The sequence below is a fragment of the Mesoplodon mirus genome (genome assembly GCF_964341445.2).
Source record: "Mesoplodon mirus genome assembly, chromosome: 17".
Taxonomy (NCBI): Eukaryota; Metazoa; Chordata; class Mammalia; order Artiodactyla; family Ziphiidae; genus Mesoplodon; species Mesoplodon mirus.
Genome location: NC_138993.1, coordinates 67,996,902 through 68,016,010, shown reverse-complemented (window position 1 = coordinate 68,016,010; position 19,109 = coordinate 67,996,902). Strand labels below are relative to the sequence as shown.

General features: G+C 37.1%; 1 protein-coding gene across 2 annotated transcripts in view; it reads right to left on the bottom strand.

Moving 5' to 3' along the window:
• CLYBL (citramalyl-CoA lyase) overlaps positions 1-19,109 on the bottom strand; it is a 233,288-nt gene that overhangs the window by 10,472 nt on the left and 203,707 nt on the right. For both annotated transcript variants that reach the window (XM_082602229.1, XM_082602228.1), the window contains exons 3-7: positions 17,974-18,162; positions 13,892-13,993; positions 12,029-12,122; positions 10,544-10,711; positions 5,856-5,980 (exon numbers count right to left, since the gene is read on the bottom strand). In XM_082602229.1, the coding sequence (XP_082458355.1) occupies positions 5,856-5,980; positions 10,544-10,711; positions 12,029-12,122; positions 13,892-13,993; positions 17,974-18,162 (678 nt within the window). The remainder of the gene's footprint in view (positions 1-5,855; positions 5,981-10,543; positions 10,712-12,028; positions 12,123-13,891; positions 13,994-17,973; positions 18,163-19,109) is intronic.

The window sequence follows — 19,109 nt, the reverse complement described above, 5'->3', positions numbered from 1 at the left end:
GGTGTGTTTTTGCAACCACAGGTGTAACTGAGAACAGGACTTTGGGAACTTGAGTGAGATGAAACTGAGCTTGGGGCCAGATATGGCCTCTTTGCCAAAGGCCCTCGGTCTTGCTCTGAGAGTTTCCAACCTACCTTAGGAGATTGAATGACTAATAAAACAGAAGGAGGTTTGCAGTGATCAGAGCCAAGAAGTCTTTCTGGGGCAGGGCAGTGGACAAGCGCAGGGTTCAGAACTGAGAAGGAGGGAGCGATGTGGGGAATAATAGCAAGGAAGTTTGGGAAGGTACAGGGATACTCTGCTCTTTCCTTCCTCGTCAGTTTCTGCTCGTGCAAAAAAAAAAAAGTGCATGACTAAGAAAAAGATTCTAATCTGAACTAATGAAATTCGCATTTTGTTTGTGACTGAATACTTTTAAAGCTCTATCAAGTTTTGATCATTAGCGTGCAGATTCATTGTGACCGAACTGAAACCAGATTTAACCTATGTTCTTATCTTTATTTACAAAGTGAGCCCCCAATTCTGGTCAGGTCTCTATCACCACCTTGGCTGTGAGTGACCTTGGGTAACTTCCAAACCCAAGTTGGGTCTCAGTGTATTTTATAAGTTGTAAACCGAAGGGATTTAACTAGAATATTTCTGAGACTTCATCTAACAGAATTACATTTTTAAAATTGAAATTGAGCATGAAAAAAATCCTGAAACATATAAACCAGAAGTATTTTGATTAAAATATCCTTCAGAATGTGTTATAAATTAAGGATGAAACAAACGACTTTAAAAATTATCAGATTTAACCTACATACAAAATCTCTTATCCTCTAACACTAAATCAGCCACTTGCCACTAAGCCTATGTGAAATAGGATATGATCAGCAGTAAAACTGTACTGCCTTGCTTTAAACGTTTAGAAATCTGCAATTTGTTATTAATCAAATCAACCTTAAAGTCACCATTGGCAGACTCTCAACTTTTCTAAGAACTTGACTTTTTAAAGTCAAAATTATGGGATATAGGTCTAAAGATTTTCAATGAACAAGGAAATAAATGGAGAAATGCAATAACTAAGCATCTTAAAAGTAGAGTGATGTCCCTTCCTCTTTCATTTTTACTGGCAATCACTCAGTTCTGATTTTAGCATTTCTGCTAACAAATAAAGGGGGCAAGGCTGTGGGCAGTGGGATGCATGAGTGTGGGAGGGCACACTGTTGTCTATTAGTGGAAGCAACCGCTTCCTTTGACAAAGACAACAACCAAATCTTTGGATGGTTTATTTGATCTGCGTGAAAGAGTGGCACTGGGATTTCTGGCACTTGAATAAGCGGAAACAATATTTTTGGCTAGAGAGACTTCTGAGTTCTCTCAGGGAGCCTTCTAGAAGGCCATCTGGACCAAACAGTATTTCTTTTGTAAAGCCCTGCATTTGGAAACACAAACGAAAGGTGTCTGAGCCGTAATCAGATACCTATGAAAATAAGTTGCTTTCAATATTGGGGAGGGGGAATTATTCTTTGTAATTTTCTAGACGAAAAGACTTACATGAGGGAAAAAACCTCTTTCTTTTTTCTTTCTTTATTAAGATGTAAGTTCCCAATTTATATTCCTATAGAGGATTTGCTTATTAATGTAAACATGTTAATCTGCATTATTGCTCTCTCTTGAGTGAAGTTAGGATGTTTCAGTTATGTGTGTTGTTCATAGTTGTTATGTCAGCTAGTGACCTTATTTTTGACCTTTATAATTACTAGTGGAACCTAGATTTTAAAGGTGGACACTTTCCCTTCCTCGGTTTTTAGCCAGCTTGCAAAGCTATAATGAACAAAAAATATTGAAAAATTTAAACAAAATCCTTCCAAAACCAAATAAAGCATTTACAGATTTACTATGAATAGAGTGCTTAGAATACTGAAAATGAAGCAAAGCTGTACTGGTAGCCAGACACTGCAGAAATATGAATATTCTAGCAAAGTACCTTTAAAGATCGATCTCATGTAATACATGTTGCTATTCTTAATACCTTTTGCTATTTTTTCAAATTTTTCTGTTAGAGCCACCATTTGAAAAGAAATGGTAAATTCTTAATGTAGGATTTCCTGGGATTATCAATCATTTTAAAAAAGCAACTGACTATTTCCTTTAGCTGTCATTTTTGCCTAAGAAGTGATGAATTTAGCACTGAGTTTATAATATAGATGTGAAAAAATACTCAGTAGCATACATTTATGAATGTATATATATATAGTATAAATATGTATATGTATTTATTTATATACAAATTACAGTTTCTATTGATATCAACTAATATTAACTAATTATTTGCTTGGGATGATTTCAATTATCCAATTTCATACTAGATAAGGTTCTTAGTTGATAACAAAACAAGTGTTAAAATCATATTTTAAAATGAACAATACTAAATTCAGTTCTGAATGGAGAATTTTCAAATATTGGAATCATTGTTATTATGAAAAAATGACATCAAAAATGAAATTAACTTTTAAGAAAATACTTTACAAATTTAAAACAAATCATATGGGAGTGATTTATCCTGGCTAAAATATTTCACCAAATAATTTGAGACTAAAATAGTTAATGACATGCAGGCTGTATCTCAAATTATATTTTTCTGGAAGGATGAAAGAAAAAATCAAGTGTGATTAATAGTGTGGATATATACCTCACAACTGGTGTCAGCTAAAGTAGAAATATTTTAGCTTATGGGAATTAAAATAGGAGCATAGAGTATGTGGAATGTTTATACACTTTTTCCAACAGATTTTAATGAGTCCCTAATATCAATCTATAGCCCTAATTCTTATGATGGGGACTGTCATGCCAGACAAAATTTTTTAGCCTGAAAATAAATATCTTTAGTTTCCTGAAACAAAGCAGTCACAAGTATCATTACCTGCCAAACAGAGACAGATTATATGAGCAGAGAGTTATTTTTTATTATTTTTTAATGTAAAGTATTTTTTAGCCAACACTAGACTAAGGGCATCAAACTTTATTTCCTTAGAACTTTTAATTAATATAGAACAAAAAAAATTCCCGTGATACTAAAGACTAAACCCCAATAATTTATCTACTTGTGATCTAAGTATTCTCATGAAGTTTGTTATTTGGAGGGGACAGGAAAAAAAAAAGGTAGAACTTTAATTTTTGAATAATAATATTATTATCACTACAGAAAATCAAATGACCCAGCACTAACTGTGAACTTCAGCTATACCTTTCATCTTAGGGCAGAATATAATTTAAGATGGGAGCAGGAAGTAGAGAAAAGCAATGATACATAATTTTGCCTTCTTGGGTCATTTCTGCTTGAAAGCATTACTTGAATGAAATTTTCAACAGAGGGCGAAAAAAGGTCTTTTAGAAATTTGGAAGTATCCCACTAGGACACAAACCATCAGTTTCCCATCAATGAGAGAGTCACCTGTGCTTTGGACAAAGTATCCAAGGGTTTATGTTTTCATCAGTGAGTCACATTTGAAATAAAACAGATTAGATGTTTGTTGGAAGCAATATTTTATACAACTGAGCGACCTATTTATACTAAATCTTTACAAACAGAACCTACATTATTTAAACCCCAAGACCCCTCAAGACCCAGAGTCACCTACCTGCAGACCCAATTTTTGTGACCAGCCAATTTATAGGCAAGGTGAAAGAAACATGCGGACTGGATAAAATAACCATATGTTCCCACTGGAAGCCCCATTACTTGAATCATTTAAATCTTGCTGGACAAAGCACCAGGAGAATTTGCTGTAGGAAACAAACCTACACGAATGGGGCAGGGAAGAAATGACCTAATAGTTAGTCTCCCTTCTGCTCTAATTTCTATGGTTCTGTGTTAAGAAAAGCTATTCTACCACACTGTTGTGAAAGCATATGTCCCAACAAGAGGGCATTTCTTATTTAAAAAAAACAAAACAAAAAAAAACAGTTCAGAATTTAACATCTAAGTTGCCATCATCAAAAGGCAAGGACACTTTAGGGCAATTTTCCCTGGGAATAGCACTTTCAAGATATAATGGAAAAGGGCTGTTTTTCCCTCATTCAAGAACTTAAATGCTGATAAAAGAGTGTGTTTCTAGTTTGAATTTTCTTTGCTGGCTACTGAAACTTAGGTAACTTCTTCCATACCTCTAGCTGCTTATAATGCCAGTGGCGCCCTTTGATTTTATCCAATGTGAAACCCAGTGTAGACAGTTCAAGAAGGCAGTGTTAGCCCAGACTGGAACTCTACTTGGTCTGCCGTTTTGATGGTCCCCATCCTGCCTCAGTTTACTTCAGTAGGAAGTATTTATCAGGTACATATCCTTAGCTGGCGTAAGGCACACACAGAGGTACAGAACATTTAGTGAGTGTGTGCACAGGCAAGCATGCAGGAGAGGGGAGTGGATGGAGTTACTTGCATGTATAAATGTAAAAGTATACGGCTCTTCTCTCTAGATAAATATCTATACTTATTCATGGAGGATCTGGATTTTGGGATCAAGATATAGAAATGGACATAAAACATAATGTCAACTGAAAAAATCTTTTTATGCACTGCAATATGTTTTTTTTTTGATGGTCACTACTGATTTGAAACGAAAGGCTGCTGTTTATCCTGAAACTGGTATAGTCCAAGTGGGATGTCTCCAGTGTCATATATTCTGTCTTTTGATTTTAAGTGCAAGTTTGTGCAAAGATGAGCCTGAAAGTGTGTGAGGGTGAGCATGCGAGCATGGTTGGAGCTGAAGGCAGGTAATGAGAGGGAGGGAGTGACCCACTTAATATTGTTACCTACTTTCGAAAGTCCTGGGATTTTTAGGTGTTTTTACTGCCAGTGAAAAGTGTAAGCCACACTTCTCACACTGATGTCACCAGTTCACCACTGAAAACCAATTTTTTTTTTTTTTTGTAGGGGGTACTGCTGTTTAACATTTAGAACCTTCATAATGTTTCAACATTCTTTCTCCCCTAAGTACTTTTGCATTACAGGCATCAAAACTTCACTCCTTATGTAAGTAACAAGGCCAGGTTTAGATATAACCTCTAGGATGGATTTATAAATGCAACTTTCCCCTCATCCTCTTAAAAAGAGGCAAACAGTATTATTGCAAATAACCTTTAAGATAATTAACTGACAATGCTGCAACTAGCATAAAATCTTCCTTCAGGCGACACCTAATTTAAGTGTTACTGGCACAAAGTGGAGACAGATTGTGCATCACCACTGCAATATTTACATAGCAGAAACCCACAGAGCAGGAAACGCGAGGCTCAATGATGCACTAAATTAGGAACAACCATACTCCAGTGTTAATTTGCTTTCCATTCTATCCAAATCTCAGGTCCAGAAATTGGTACTAACACATATACAACCTCCCACTCTTAAATGACTAAACCGGAGATTTTTGTACTTTTTTCCCCCAAAATTAAAATAACTTGAAATTTATTTAATCTCTCCACAAGAACCATTTGATCAAACTGTGTTTATTTCATTACAACTTGCTCTCATTCTGATCTAAAATTATTTTCATATGAATGCTGCATCGGGTCTGTAGAGTAAAACTAAACAGACTTCTATTTTCTCAAAGGCTGCCAATATAGTTTATGAAAAGAATAAAATGAGAAACTTGAGATCCAGTGAGTGAAATATTTAGGAACACGGAAGGGCAAATTTACCTTAAGTGAATTTCTCAGTGATAAATGTTGTCCCCCCTAAGCCCACACATATCCTCCTCCTCAAAATACGAGTTTTTAAAAACCACTCAAACAATATATATTTTTCCATTCTTCCCCACAGTATTTTAAATGCCAGTTTCACCAGTGTTTCAAGGCATTAACAAAACATTTACCTTTCCTAATTGTTGATGTTCTTTAAAGGCAGCAATCAGTTCTTCAGCCCACTTAATTTTTTCAGGGGAAGGAGAAAACTGCTCCTGGACCACTGCAATTTGGTTAGGGTGTATCACCTGCTTACCTACACAAAGATTAATAACACCGGAAACACAAAACAACAAACAGATGTTCAAACAAAATGTCTCAACCATGCCAGTCTCCTGAATGCCTTACAGTCTGTATGTAAAATAACTAATTATTTTTAGAACTTTTTAAAAAGAAAATAACACAATCAGGCAGGCTTTTCCAGAATACCCCATAAGAACAAATACAACAATGGGAGTAATTGTGTTTCCGATCCTATAGAAATGCCATCTTAGAGCAGATAATCTCTCATTTTTAGTTACAGGTGGATTGACCAGGCAGCTCGCTGAATAACTGCTTTGGCTGGAACTTTAAAAGGATAATGTCTGCAAATTAAAGTGATTATTTTGAGTTAAAGTAGAAAAAAATTACATGTTAATTCTTTCCAATTCTGCAAGTTGTCTTTTGCTTATTCTGTACCATTATCCCATCTTCCATGATTTCTTTTAAAAGTGGTCTGTTGGTTTTCATAAAGCTTACAGAAAGCAGACATTACAACTATATTAATACCAATAGTGTCTTACAATAATACATTCAATCTTCTTTCTTTTAGATGAATTTAGTGTATCCCTTCTAACCACTAATAGAAAATTGGATTTCAATGAAAAAAATTTTATTCAGTATAGTAAAACAGAAGGCAGATTTGAACACTGTGATCTCTAGATTACTCCATTTAAAAATGTTTAAATAAAAAATTACATAAAGCTTCTCTAACCAAAAAAAAAAACCCCTCAGATTTTCCCTTTTTGCTTATGGAATGAAGATTGGATATTTCTCCTTTATACAGATGCTCAGACACCCCAGAAGAAATCTTATTTCTGTAGTAACGGTTTTAAAAAAGCTTTAAAAAGGAATCTTAAATTAAAACATTATACAAAGATAAGAGTCACAGGATTCTATGAAATCATGTAGTCATTAAAAAAACAATTTAACAATCAGGGAAGAGTGGAATCTAATCAGGTCATTGATAAAATGCAACATAATTAATGTTATAATAATGACGAGATTATATTTTATTATATGATAAAATTATAGACATATTTGGTTCTTTAAAAATGAATGTACACTTAATGATAATTTACTCTGCTAAGTATATTTGTTGGCATATCAATTTGCTTTGCTTTCGAAATAGCTGCTTTAACATATAGCCAGTACAAATTATATCCTTGATGTTTTATAAAAGGTGCATTCCTGTTACTGTCATTATTCTGTCAAATAGAAAAAAGAACAATGTTTCTAAAAAAATTTTTTTAGTATTTCATGAAAAAGAGTTTAAGTAAATAAATATGACAATATCTTTTCTTTACAGTAGCATAATTAAAACATCCTCATGTTGCTATTTCATTATCTGTCAGCATACTAATAAAACATTAAAATCTTATATAAATAAAGATGCTTTAAATTATTTGAGGAATAATTTCTGGGAACAAATAACATCAATGATGACAAATGAGACTTTTTTCAATAGTAGATATTGAAATTATATTTAAGCAATCTAACAGTTGTTACAATATTATTAATAAAGGATGTCAGTTCTGGTAGTCATTTTGTACTAATTGTTAGTCCTGAATTTTATAATTTATGTACATAATTTACACTGATGTGTAAAAAGCCAGATTTCATGGGAACTTCTTGGTACAGACACTATAAATTGAGAAGCAAACATAAACTATTTACAATGCTGTGAAACTAATGATGGCTTTTAAGTAGCCATATTTTGGTACTGAGGCTAATTTTAAGATATGTGTTAGGTTTTAGAAATTTATGAACCTCCATATGAGAAGTTATCTTTCGTCAAATCTTATATATCCCAACAACTGAACATCAGACTTTAATGCCATGTGGGAGCAAAGCAAATATTTTATACATAAGAGTTGTTATTGACAAATTACTGAGAGGGTGCAAAATTGGAAGACATTAAAATTTATGACCATGAAATCCTTTTTACAGTACCACTTGATATATCGTGCTTTAAATCAATACCTGTCAAATCTTTTAGGTAACTGTATGATGGTGTCATTTGTGTCTTCTACAAAAGACTGCAAAAAAGAAGAAAACCTATAGTGCTTCATATTTATAATCTTTCTTCTCAGCATGTAGTACTAGAATAACTGTGATGACTAAGTCGGCTGTTAAAGCTTTATTCCAAGATTTATTTTTGGTTTCTTTTTATAAAAATAATTCCTGAAGTTAATAGTCATTTATACAGCCAATGCATTGACTTAAAATCAATTTACATGGATTGCGGCCCCATGAAACAATGATTACAGAAGAGAAACTGTAACCAGCTGTTTGTTACATGGCTAAGTTTCATAAAACCTACAACTCATTAAAAAATATCTAATTTTAAAAAGTCGAGAAAATCCTTATTAGCACAGATCCTTATCAGTGTTATGGATAACATAATACTTTATTGAATTTTAAAACTTTCAACCACTTGCTTCAGATAGGGTGTGTAGCTCTCCTTCTTTTTTCCCCTCCTTCCTTCCTTCCCCTTTCTTTCCTTCCTTCTTTCCTTCTTTTTCTCCCTTCTTGTGCAAAGCCCAAAGTATGGCAAGTAAATGACAAATAATTAGGACAAGCAGATCGTGAGTGGTCTAAAATACTCATTAAAGCATTTATTGTTTAAAAATACTACAAATAATCTCCTATCTTATTATCAGACTAATTACCTTTTCTTGGTGTATAGAAATATAATTGGGACAATAAAGACCTTCTTTCTAAAAATTGCAAAATGGCTCTGAAGTTTAGCTTCCTACTTTACTGACTTGTTCACTTGAATATATAATGGGCACTGTACCCTGAGTGCCTCCTCATCCTCTCCCCTCTCCCTCCCACTTCCATTTTTTTTCTGATTTAATACTCCCTGTTGTTGAGAAACAATAGTGCCAAGTCCGTAAGCTCCTCATGCTGAGTTGGGCACAGTCTAGAAATTTAAATCTGATTTGCAATAACTTGTCTTCTACGATTGAATTAGGGACCAATTTAATTCAGTCCTGTCTCTTGGAGAAACTCTCAAACTCCCTTATAAGTTCTGGAGCAAACATTTACCCCAGAGGAAGCAGAGGACACCCAGGTTATCCTGAGTGATGGTGAGAGAGGCGCCCACCAATTTAGTGTTTTCTGTTTTTTATTGTATTAGTGCCCATTTCAGAGCAACATCTGGCTGCTTGGCAGCCAAAGCCACATATTTTAGACCAACAACATCGGGGTCTGTTAGATAGATTTCATGGAGTTTTTCTCCAACTTTTCCATTTGGGCCACATCCTAACAGGTCGTTGGAAAGAGGCAGGTGTCACAGGCACAGAGACAAGGACAACACCAGGGATTCAGTGGAGGGACTCTTTCTTTCTCAATCACTATTAAAGGTAGGGAGGATTCATTTATTAATAGTTCAGATGATTGAGAAATATTTCTCTATAATAGACATTTATTTATTTACTTAACAAATTGGGGGAATCACATTTTAACTCTTCATGTTAAAAACACAAACACAAAGGTCAGAGCTTTATTTAATTCTATTATAACACTAAAATGGTTTCTACAGTCTTTCAATTTTACTTTGGGTTAAATTAACATCCACGAAGGTATCTTTTACATTGAAGGTCACTTTATGAAATGTTTCTTTCATTAACCTCTAAATGAACACATTTCAAAAATATTTACAAAAGGAATAGCGTGGATGCTTGTCTCTTTTCCTTATTTTTTGGGTGCATCTCTGATCAGGATATCCTTAGAACTTGCAGCAGAAGAACAAATAAGAATAAAAGAGCTTACGGTGTTTTTTATCCATGGTTGTATACGTGTGTGTGTGTGTGTGCGTGTGTGTGCGTGCAACTGCTGACATGTGTTTGTGTATAGAATCCTATTGTGGTTTTTCAAAAAATAGATTTCTGTTGCAAAAATACAATTTTCGGTTGCTCCCTGGGCTCCTGGGTGTCTGAGTGATTGGGCACACCAATCAACAGATATCTGCCTGTTCTCCAGGACAGGATTTTGAGGACCTGCTGATCTTAGTGCCAGCCAATGCCCATAGGTGTCACCAGGTGCACAGACACTTACTGGGGGATGGGAGAGTAAGGGGGGCTTGAAGTGCCAGAAGAATAAAAAGCAGTTATGAGATTAAAAAAAAAAAACAAAGAAGATACCACTAAATTTTTTCAGAAATAAATTAATATTTTGAATATTTGAGGAAATTTTTTTCTCCCCATCAACTCAAATTCTACGGCAGTTCCCTCAAAAACACTTCTAAAGTGGCCTCATCCCTCCCCTCGTGTCAGCAAAAACTGCAACAAAATAAGAGGACAGGAAAAACTGGTAAGTAATATTAGGAGAAACTAAAACGAGTGCTTTGTTTTTTGACTTGTGGAGCCAAAGACAAACGTGACAATTTGTTTGGCAGGTTCTGGTCCTGGATAACTTTTTCATGTTTCAAATAGTGGAATAAGTATATGAGACACTTGGCTACATTAGAAACACCAGTTCCTGGTTAAATTTCTGTTTTTCTGGAATGTTTGCTTAATCTAGATACTGCTTTCTAAGATATTATCAAGAATCATACCAGTAAATCCCATTGCAGCTCCTTCTCTCGACTGCTTGAGAAGCCCCTCTCCATCCTGGAAGTCGATGTACACCAGGTCTATGGCCTGCAGACCAAAGGCCTTTGCTACAACAATAATCTTTTGTCGGGCGTAGAGAATATCTTGGGTTTCCTTACTACTTGTTGCACCTGAAAACAGAATGTTGACCGAGAAAGGAGACGTTAACTTTGGAAACTGGACCTAGATATCTATTATAAAAATGCCGTTTGTAAAGACATCTCTGTTTCCTGGGGATTTCTCCCTAGCGAAATGATGATTCAAATATAAATGAAGAGGGGGCTATGTGGAGGCAGAGTTAAATCTCACATGTGTCTCTTTATCTTGCAAGGCATCTTTTCGTGTAGTTACTGGCACGTGCATTAAGAAGAGCCCCCTTCCCTATCTCAGGAGCTGGACACAAATGACTTGATAGGTCACAAAGGACTCCTGGTGTATTTTTTCCTTCTTGCCATTGCTCAGAAAGTGTCAGCCCAAAGATAGCACCATAAAAGGTAGCCAAACAGCTGTGCGTGGAAATAGTTAACTTCCGTCACTGAGCACAGAATTCGTGTGCTGTGGTTGTAATGCCATGTCATAACAGGTTCTGAGCCAAATACTGCAGCTTCAGGGTGTGGATGGAGAACGTGGGGAAACGAAAGGACACTCATTTTGAGGGAGGCAGAAAGTGTCCACTGAGCTGTTGGATACACAAAAGTCTCCTGGAAAGACTGGTTCCTCTTTTTCCCCCAGGAGGGGGGTAACTGTCACTGTTTATATTTGGACCGTATCACTGCTCAGGGAAAGCTCTTGTATTCAGGTCACTGGGAGTGGTGTTCTGAAAACACTTTGTGGCCTTGGCCTCTTTTCTAGATGCACTCACAGCCTCTAGTTAGTTATACATGCACCCAGACCAAAGACATAGTGCCCGAGGGATGGGGAAGATCAGTGGAAACAAGCATAGTATCTCAATAAATATTTCATAATAAAGGGGTTCTGAAATATATCTTAGGGGGAATTTAAGATCTATTTTAAAGTTTTACATACTTCATTTAATGTAGAAAATGATTCATCAAAGCAACGTGAAACTGCCTTAAATTTGTGTTAGAAGCCTAGACAGCCGTCAGGCTGATGGAAAAACAACACATTTAAGCAACAGAGAGGCTGTTCACATAAAGTAGTTATTATGAACACAGTAGATGTCATATATGCCTGAACATGTCTGAGGCTATGACAGGCTCTTTATTAGTTATTTTATAAATGAATGGAAGTGATGATGTAGTGTTCTGGAAGAAGGACAGCTATGAGGTGCCCTAAATTATCAGGAAGTATTGCCCATTCAGCTGAAAAACCATTGTCATGGTTGGCAAATATATATTGTCATGTAAATGCCCATTCTTGAAGGGGCAAAGAAAAAACATATACACATATGCACAGAGAGAATGAGAAGAGAAACATGTCTTTGACACCTATGCTGGCTCGAAAGTCTTCTCCTCCAAAAACGACTGCATCTAGAAAAAGACCCACTCGAGGCCCGTTCTTTAGTGCTTCTTCACACACTGCCTGTAAAAGAGCAGAACAGAGCCAGAGCTCACAGAAATGCACCCATTAGAGAGAAGCAGCATGGCATATTTCAGTAACAGAAAGGTCCACCTCTTAACACAGTTTAGCTGAAAGCAGTCCTGAAAATGCAGCCCCAATTCACCCCTTTCAAAAGGTATTTAATATTGTCTGAAGTAAGTATGTTGCATATATTTGCTTTGCTTAATGGATTATATTAATATAGTTAGTAGTATATATTAATACAGTTATAATGTTCAAGTTTTAGTTCATTCAATCTTTAGAGAAACTTTCAAGTTAACTCATTTTGATTGGACTGTAAGTTATTTCTGTTCTTCCAAAATTTGTTTTTGCTTAAAGAGACCCTCCAACAATAAACATAAAACCACAGGAGAAAAGGAAAGAATTTTAAAATCAAACTAATTGGATTATTTGCATTGGGATCAAGATTTCTTAGTAAATGGTCTCAGGATTAAAGACAAACAATACAAAAATCTACAACTCCAGAGGGGAAAATAAAAATGCAATAAGTCATCCAAGATGTACGAATAAGCAACTTGGACATTTCTCTGTGAAATTAAAGATGAATAACAGTCATCTTAGACAGGACTGTGATGCTACAAAGGTGGAGACAAAGCATGCTAACATATGTGGGTGGGGAGGACATGAGGAACCGGTGAGGACACTGTTGATTAATTTCAGGGGCTGCGAGTGCTTCTAAGTATATTATGAATAAAATGGCAAATCAGCACTTACAATGAAATCACTGTATGAATCTAGTTGCATCTAAGAAATATGCGTTGACTATATTCTCAGAATTCTAGGGGAGGCTGGAAGGATTCGTGCTTAGTGGTGTAAACATGCTGATCACGAGGCCCGAAGCAGCCCCCCAAACACTTGCACTCTGCCCCTCCTGCACAGGCCAGTAGGTCTCTCAAAGTTTCCTCTCGGAGCCTTCGCTCACATATTCTCTCTCCAGTACAGTTCAACTATCTTTTTTTGTTTTTGTTTTTAGGTATTTCTTCTCTCCTGCCCTCAGGGATGGGGTGCTACAGTGATGTTCACAGGTCAGGTGGAACATGAGGCATATTTTGGAAAACAATTTAAATGGTCACTGATAAAGAGGAAGAAACAAGCTAGCTATGAATTCGTTAAGGCAAATAGTTTAATGCAGCCATACGATGGCGAAAATGCTTGGCTCAGCTAATCTTCCTGAATGTATATTAGGAAATATTTTATATTCTAATGTGGCAAACTGAAATAATATAGTACAAATTAGTGTGTATACTAACTCAAAAATAGTAATCTTATGTATTAGACATTATAGATTATGTTGCTACAAAGAGGCCTGATAATTTCCCAATAAAAGGCAATTGTTACAAAAGAATAATTGAAAGTTAATTTGTAAGGGTGACAAATGTTCATGTATATTTATTCTATAAATGTAATAATTCACAGCAAAAACTTATATAGTTTATTTATAAAATTTATATAGATTATTTAATTAAAATTAATGCCAGGAATATATAAATATTTCATTTAAATATTTAGGACTAGGAAGTTTTTCCTTGCTACTGCATCTATTTCTTTGTTTTCTAAGATGCTCACAACCTGGTTTTGGTTATTACAGATAACAAATGGTGCTCAAGGTTTACTCTGCTTATAAATCTTTCTAGAAAAATATTTTAAGTAGATGTTAAAATTGAAAAGAAAAGTTCTCTTTAGGTAATAAATAAAATACTAACTTACTAGCCACATTATGGTTTTCTTACCTTAAAATTGAGCAAACCCATTGCAGTTTCCACAAAAGGGATTAAATTCATAGGTTGTTCAAGTTTTCGGCCTTGTAAGTAGAATGAAAATTTGTCTGAAAACTAGAATAAAAAGTGTCATAGGTAACTAGTGGGGGAAAAAAAATGTACAATCATTGAACTGTAGAATAGAAGTAGTATTTAAGTCTTTGACCTGAGGAAGTAATATCCCAGCCTCTTTCATCCACACAAAGAATAAAAAAAAAACCCAAAAAACGGAAAAAACAGAGGAAAGACCAAAGAGAAAAGGTAACAAAGTTCCCAGCAAACTAAATAGTAAAACCTCAAGCATTAAAAATTGTTTTTTTTTTCTGAAGGAGCAATTTGAGGCCTAGGAGTTAAGAGGTGGAAGGAGAGATTCTCAAGTTTAAATGCTTTCCTTGAAAAGGTTTTTACTTAAGGCCTCTCGCCTTCCCTACGTTCAGTGCATGTGGCAGGCCCCTAAAACAATGAAGGCTTGCTCTACCTGCCATTCTGGTTTTGTTTCGGACCCTGCACAGACATCGGTGTAACTGTTCAGCAGCCTTCTACGTGGAATCCATATTATTCATTATAGCTACACTACCCTTTGTTCGGAGGTTTTTCTTCATAATTTTTTAGCTTACCTAGGAAGACCTTAAAAAGGAAGTTTAATTCTTTGAAGACCAAAGCTCGCCAATTTTTTCCATGAGACCAGTTCACAGCTAGCTCTGTGCTGCCAGTGGGGTAGCCCAAATTCCAAAATCTATCATCTGGAAACATACAAAAGCTCTTGCACAGATCTCCCCCCCACCCCTTTCAAAGGAGAAAAAAAAAAAAAAACCCAGCACACTCTAAATTGTAAATCTATTATGCCTATCTAGATCTAATAAGATGTGGGGAGATAAAAAAACACACACACAGGTACGGAAAAGCTATTTTTGTAAATAAAGATAAAAACATATATATCCATTTTAAATTTAAGGAATATTCAGCCATTAATGGATATCAAAGGAAAAGGGAATTTTAATCATCTCTCCATTCAGTCTCAGTTGGGTAAATCATATCTAAGAGATTTGCATAAATATAAACCATCAAAGACTTTTCATCTTCAAAGGGGGTTTCAAGACCCTATAAGCTTTGTACTGTAATCATCGCAGGTCACCACCCTGCAGGAATAGGGCTGCTATGGCAACATAAAAAAACTAATGCTTAAGGCTTAGCATAATATTCTGACTAATAGAAAGGAAACTCATTTTAAAGGCTGGCAGCCTATTTACCAGAAGCAGGATTAGAGGTGTTATTTCCCCTTTTAGCTGCACCCCCCCACCCCGCCCGTGCAGCACCTCCCTCCCCAACCAAAAAAAAATCTAATCACTGGGATCTTTAAAAAGCTTTTGAGCGATTTGCAGTAACTTTACAATTAGGCTAAAATAAATCACAGCTTTCAGTGATGAAGTATTATTCCCAGTTGCTCCCGCTACCCCTCCCTTCCTCAACACCATGATCATCACCTCCTTAGCAACTTTACAAGGGAAGGAATAACTCAACCAAAATAGCAAGAAGGAAGAGAAGGCTACAGTTTCAGGGGACGAAATGTATAGTGTTCCACGAAAATGAAACTAAAACCTAACTTATGGCACGTTTAAGCTAGAAAATGGGTGGTAAAATATTGGTGGTTTTGGTGTTACCCGTGCACTGGAGGAATTTTGTTTTTCTTGTTAAAAAAAGAAAAACGTGCAATGTTACTTGCCCCATTCTTTGTGATAATGGTTATAACCCCAAAAACTGTAGAGTTGAAAACTAGGTGAATCCTTTACAATATCCTTTACAACAGGGAATACCCCTGTTCCTAGTGAGAAACATCTCGAACGCCTTTTGCTTTTAAGGCAAGAGGGGCATTTAAAAATTACATATTCGAGCCCATCCTCCTCCTCCTCCGCCCCTTCTTTCTTAAAAAATTGCACTAAGTACTAACACAAAAGGTAACTAGTGGAGAAGTTTCAATTAATTTTTTCAAAAGGAGACGATTAAATGTTTCCGGCCTGGTAAAGTGTTCATTTCAGCGAGGTGGAGGGGACTGGGGGCGTGGGGGGAGGAAGAGAAGGGGGGAAATCACAAAGAGATTGGGGAGGAGATGAAGTAGCAGGGCTCAGCAATTCTTTCAATTCCAGTGCACACCCAATAGTGTGTTGGAAGAATGCACCCTGTTCGGGATTTGTGGGAGAATTGTCCCGCGACAAAGGAGGCCGAGTCACGCTTGTTATAGTCCAATAAGCCGTGCCAGTCAAACAAGAACCCACACTAGCGACAAAAGGCCAGCAAGAGATTCTCACACAAAAGAAAACAAGGAAGCCCATCTTTCAGTTGTGCATCAGGCTCTGGGTTTTATGCTTCACATAAATACAAACGGAGAGGAAAAAATAAACAGCCCAAAAGACTTCTGTTAACTAGAAATCCTATTTAGATTTCGGTATGTTCCTCACATCCAAGGATTTAAAACAGCGAACAGAGGCCTTAGCTGAAGGCCGGGGTGAGCCCTCCCCTCTCAAATGAGGGGTAATAACGGTGATAAATAGGCACTAACTATGAAACCAAAAGAGAACAGTGACTTCAGATTCCATTTCAATCAACTTAAGACACATTCGAATGGGGTAGGAACTCTTGAGGACATTAACCTGCTATCACTAGGATCTCCCAGCTCCTGAGGGGTGACCTTGCTGAGAAGAGCTCCAGTTTTGAAAGTAAATACGGGCCCTGGAACGGAGGTCTTCAGGAAGACACCAATGCAGAGCTGACGGACAGAAAAATAATGGTGGCTACATGTGTAATTCTAAACTTTCTAGTAGCTACATTAAAAGAGTAAGATGAAACAGATGGTGAATTTAATTTTAATAAGAGGTTTATTCAACCCAATATATCTGAAATATTATCATTTCAACATGTAATCAACATAAAAATTATTGGGATAATTTACATTCTTTTTTCGGGGCGGGGGGCGCCAGGGAGGGTGCTATGAAGTCTTCAAAGTCCCGTGTATCTTACAGCGCATCTCAATTTGGACTGGTCACATTTCAAGTGCTCGGTAGCCACATGTGGCAGGCAGCCACGGCACTGGAAAGCAGAGAGCTGACATAGCTACATGCACTGAAAAGGTGAGCAACGTATTCGGGTGTCACAACTAGAACTCGGCGTATTGCTACAGCTGTAGCCATAGACTTAGGGATCACCCTAGATGTGGCATCAAAATCACCACTGTCCACATGCCCTTACCACGCTTCCAGCACCTGGGTGCCATGGGCCTTCCTCTCAGGAGTGGCACAGTGGAAGTGTACTGTATTCGGCAGAGATCTGCAGAATCACTGCAGCCCCTAAATAAAATCTAGCTTCACCCTCCAACCTCTACCCCACTTTAACAATTAAAACAATCATAGTATAATTAGGCCCATTTCAAAGTTTTCTTAAGTAATTTGACATGCCAGGGGTTTATTGGCTGAAAAATCTGTCATGAAACAAACACACCTGTCAGCAATTTAAAAAGGATGAACTAGAAAACTGTTCAGGAAATAATATCTGTGCTAATTAAAACCACTAGTTAAAAGCTTCCTGTCTCTTCCTGTAGTTGCCCTAAGGAGTGACCTTTTCCTCTCCTCCTCTAGGTTCATTTTTTCCTTTGCAGCTAATGTGCTTTCACTGTCTCTGATGACTTCAAATGAATCTGCCTAAGAGGTATGCAAATCACTGCTCTTCCAGGTGGAGGGTTAGGGCCTGGCCGGGTGTAGGCTCAGGTAAGCTGGTTTCCAGGGGCTGCTCTGGAGGAGGCTGTTCTGTCTAAACCACAGATCTGTTAAGGCAGCAGAAGCGTCATTTCAAGTGCAGAGCTGTTCCAGTGAACACTTACGGCAAAGCCAGGTTCTCCTTGTGTGCAGGAAACGGTCTTTGGGGCCTGCTCCTTTTTCTCAGTTCCCTTTCTCTTTGCTCTGTGTATGCATTTTCAAAACCTGCAGCACCCAAATCCTTCCTTTCTGCTACTCCTTGTTAGCCTCTCCTGAGTCTTTAATTAAAGCAAAGCATGAGCTACTCACCCACTGGATTTCTTCAGGATCTTCTACCTTCGGGAGCATCAGGCTGGAAGGAAGGACCCGGGACTGCAGGAGGGCCTGCAGGTCTTCTTCGGCCAGACCACTGGACACTGAGTTGATTCTTACACACTTTTCAGTTGGGCCCAGATCAAAGTCTTCAAGAGTTTTCACTATTCTCAATCGAGCTTCATCCTATGAGTGTAGATAAAATGTATCTCCTAAGTTTATTTATCATTGAGAAGAAACACAATCAAACTGTCTATGAAACTCTTATGTGGATTGAGAGTCTGAGCACCATTACGATGTCTACTATGTCCACCAAATAACTGGTATTTGAAATGAGTTGTCCAATCTGATGGGCAAGTGACTGATTTCCAGACTTCACTCAAGATGACTATAGCAGAGATGAGAGCCATTGTAATGCACATTGGTGAAACTCTAAATAGTGGTCTCAGGACTTCCCTGGTGGCGCACTGGTTAAGAATCTGCCTGCCAATGCAGGGGACATGGGTTCGATCCCTGGTCCTGGAAGATCCCACATGCCGCGGAGCAACTAAGCCCGTGCGCCACAACTACTGAGCCTGCGAACCACAACTACTGAGCCTGCGTACCACAACTACTGAAGCCCGTGCACCTAGAACCTGTGCTCCGCAACGAGAAGGCCGTGCACTGCAACGAAGAGTAGCCCTCGCTCACCGCAACTAGACAAAGCCCGTGTGCAGCCACGAAGACCCAACGCAGCCAAAAATAAATTAATAAATTTATAAATAAATAGTGTTCTCCTTTTGTGCATTAGCATTACTTTCCCATTGGAAAGGTAAAATAACTAATAGGTAACATTTACTGAGCATTTACTAAGCACCAGGCATGGTGCTAAGTGCTCTAGCTGCATTTTCTCATTGAATAAATACAAACAACTAGATAACTTATGGATTCATGGTAGTCTTGACTGCCAGCATATTCACATTAGGGAAAAAAATAAGGATTTGTTTTTCTCTTTCCACATGCGTCACACTTTTTTTATTCACTTAAAAATTTTTTTGCAACTGAGTTGAATCTTAACATTCAATTAAGAAGGCACTCACAGGAAAATGACACTTCACACTACAAAAAAGCTCCAGCTTATTCAGATGGAAGGC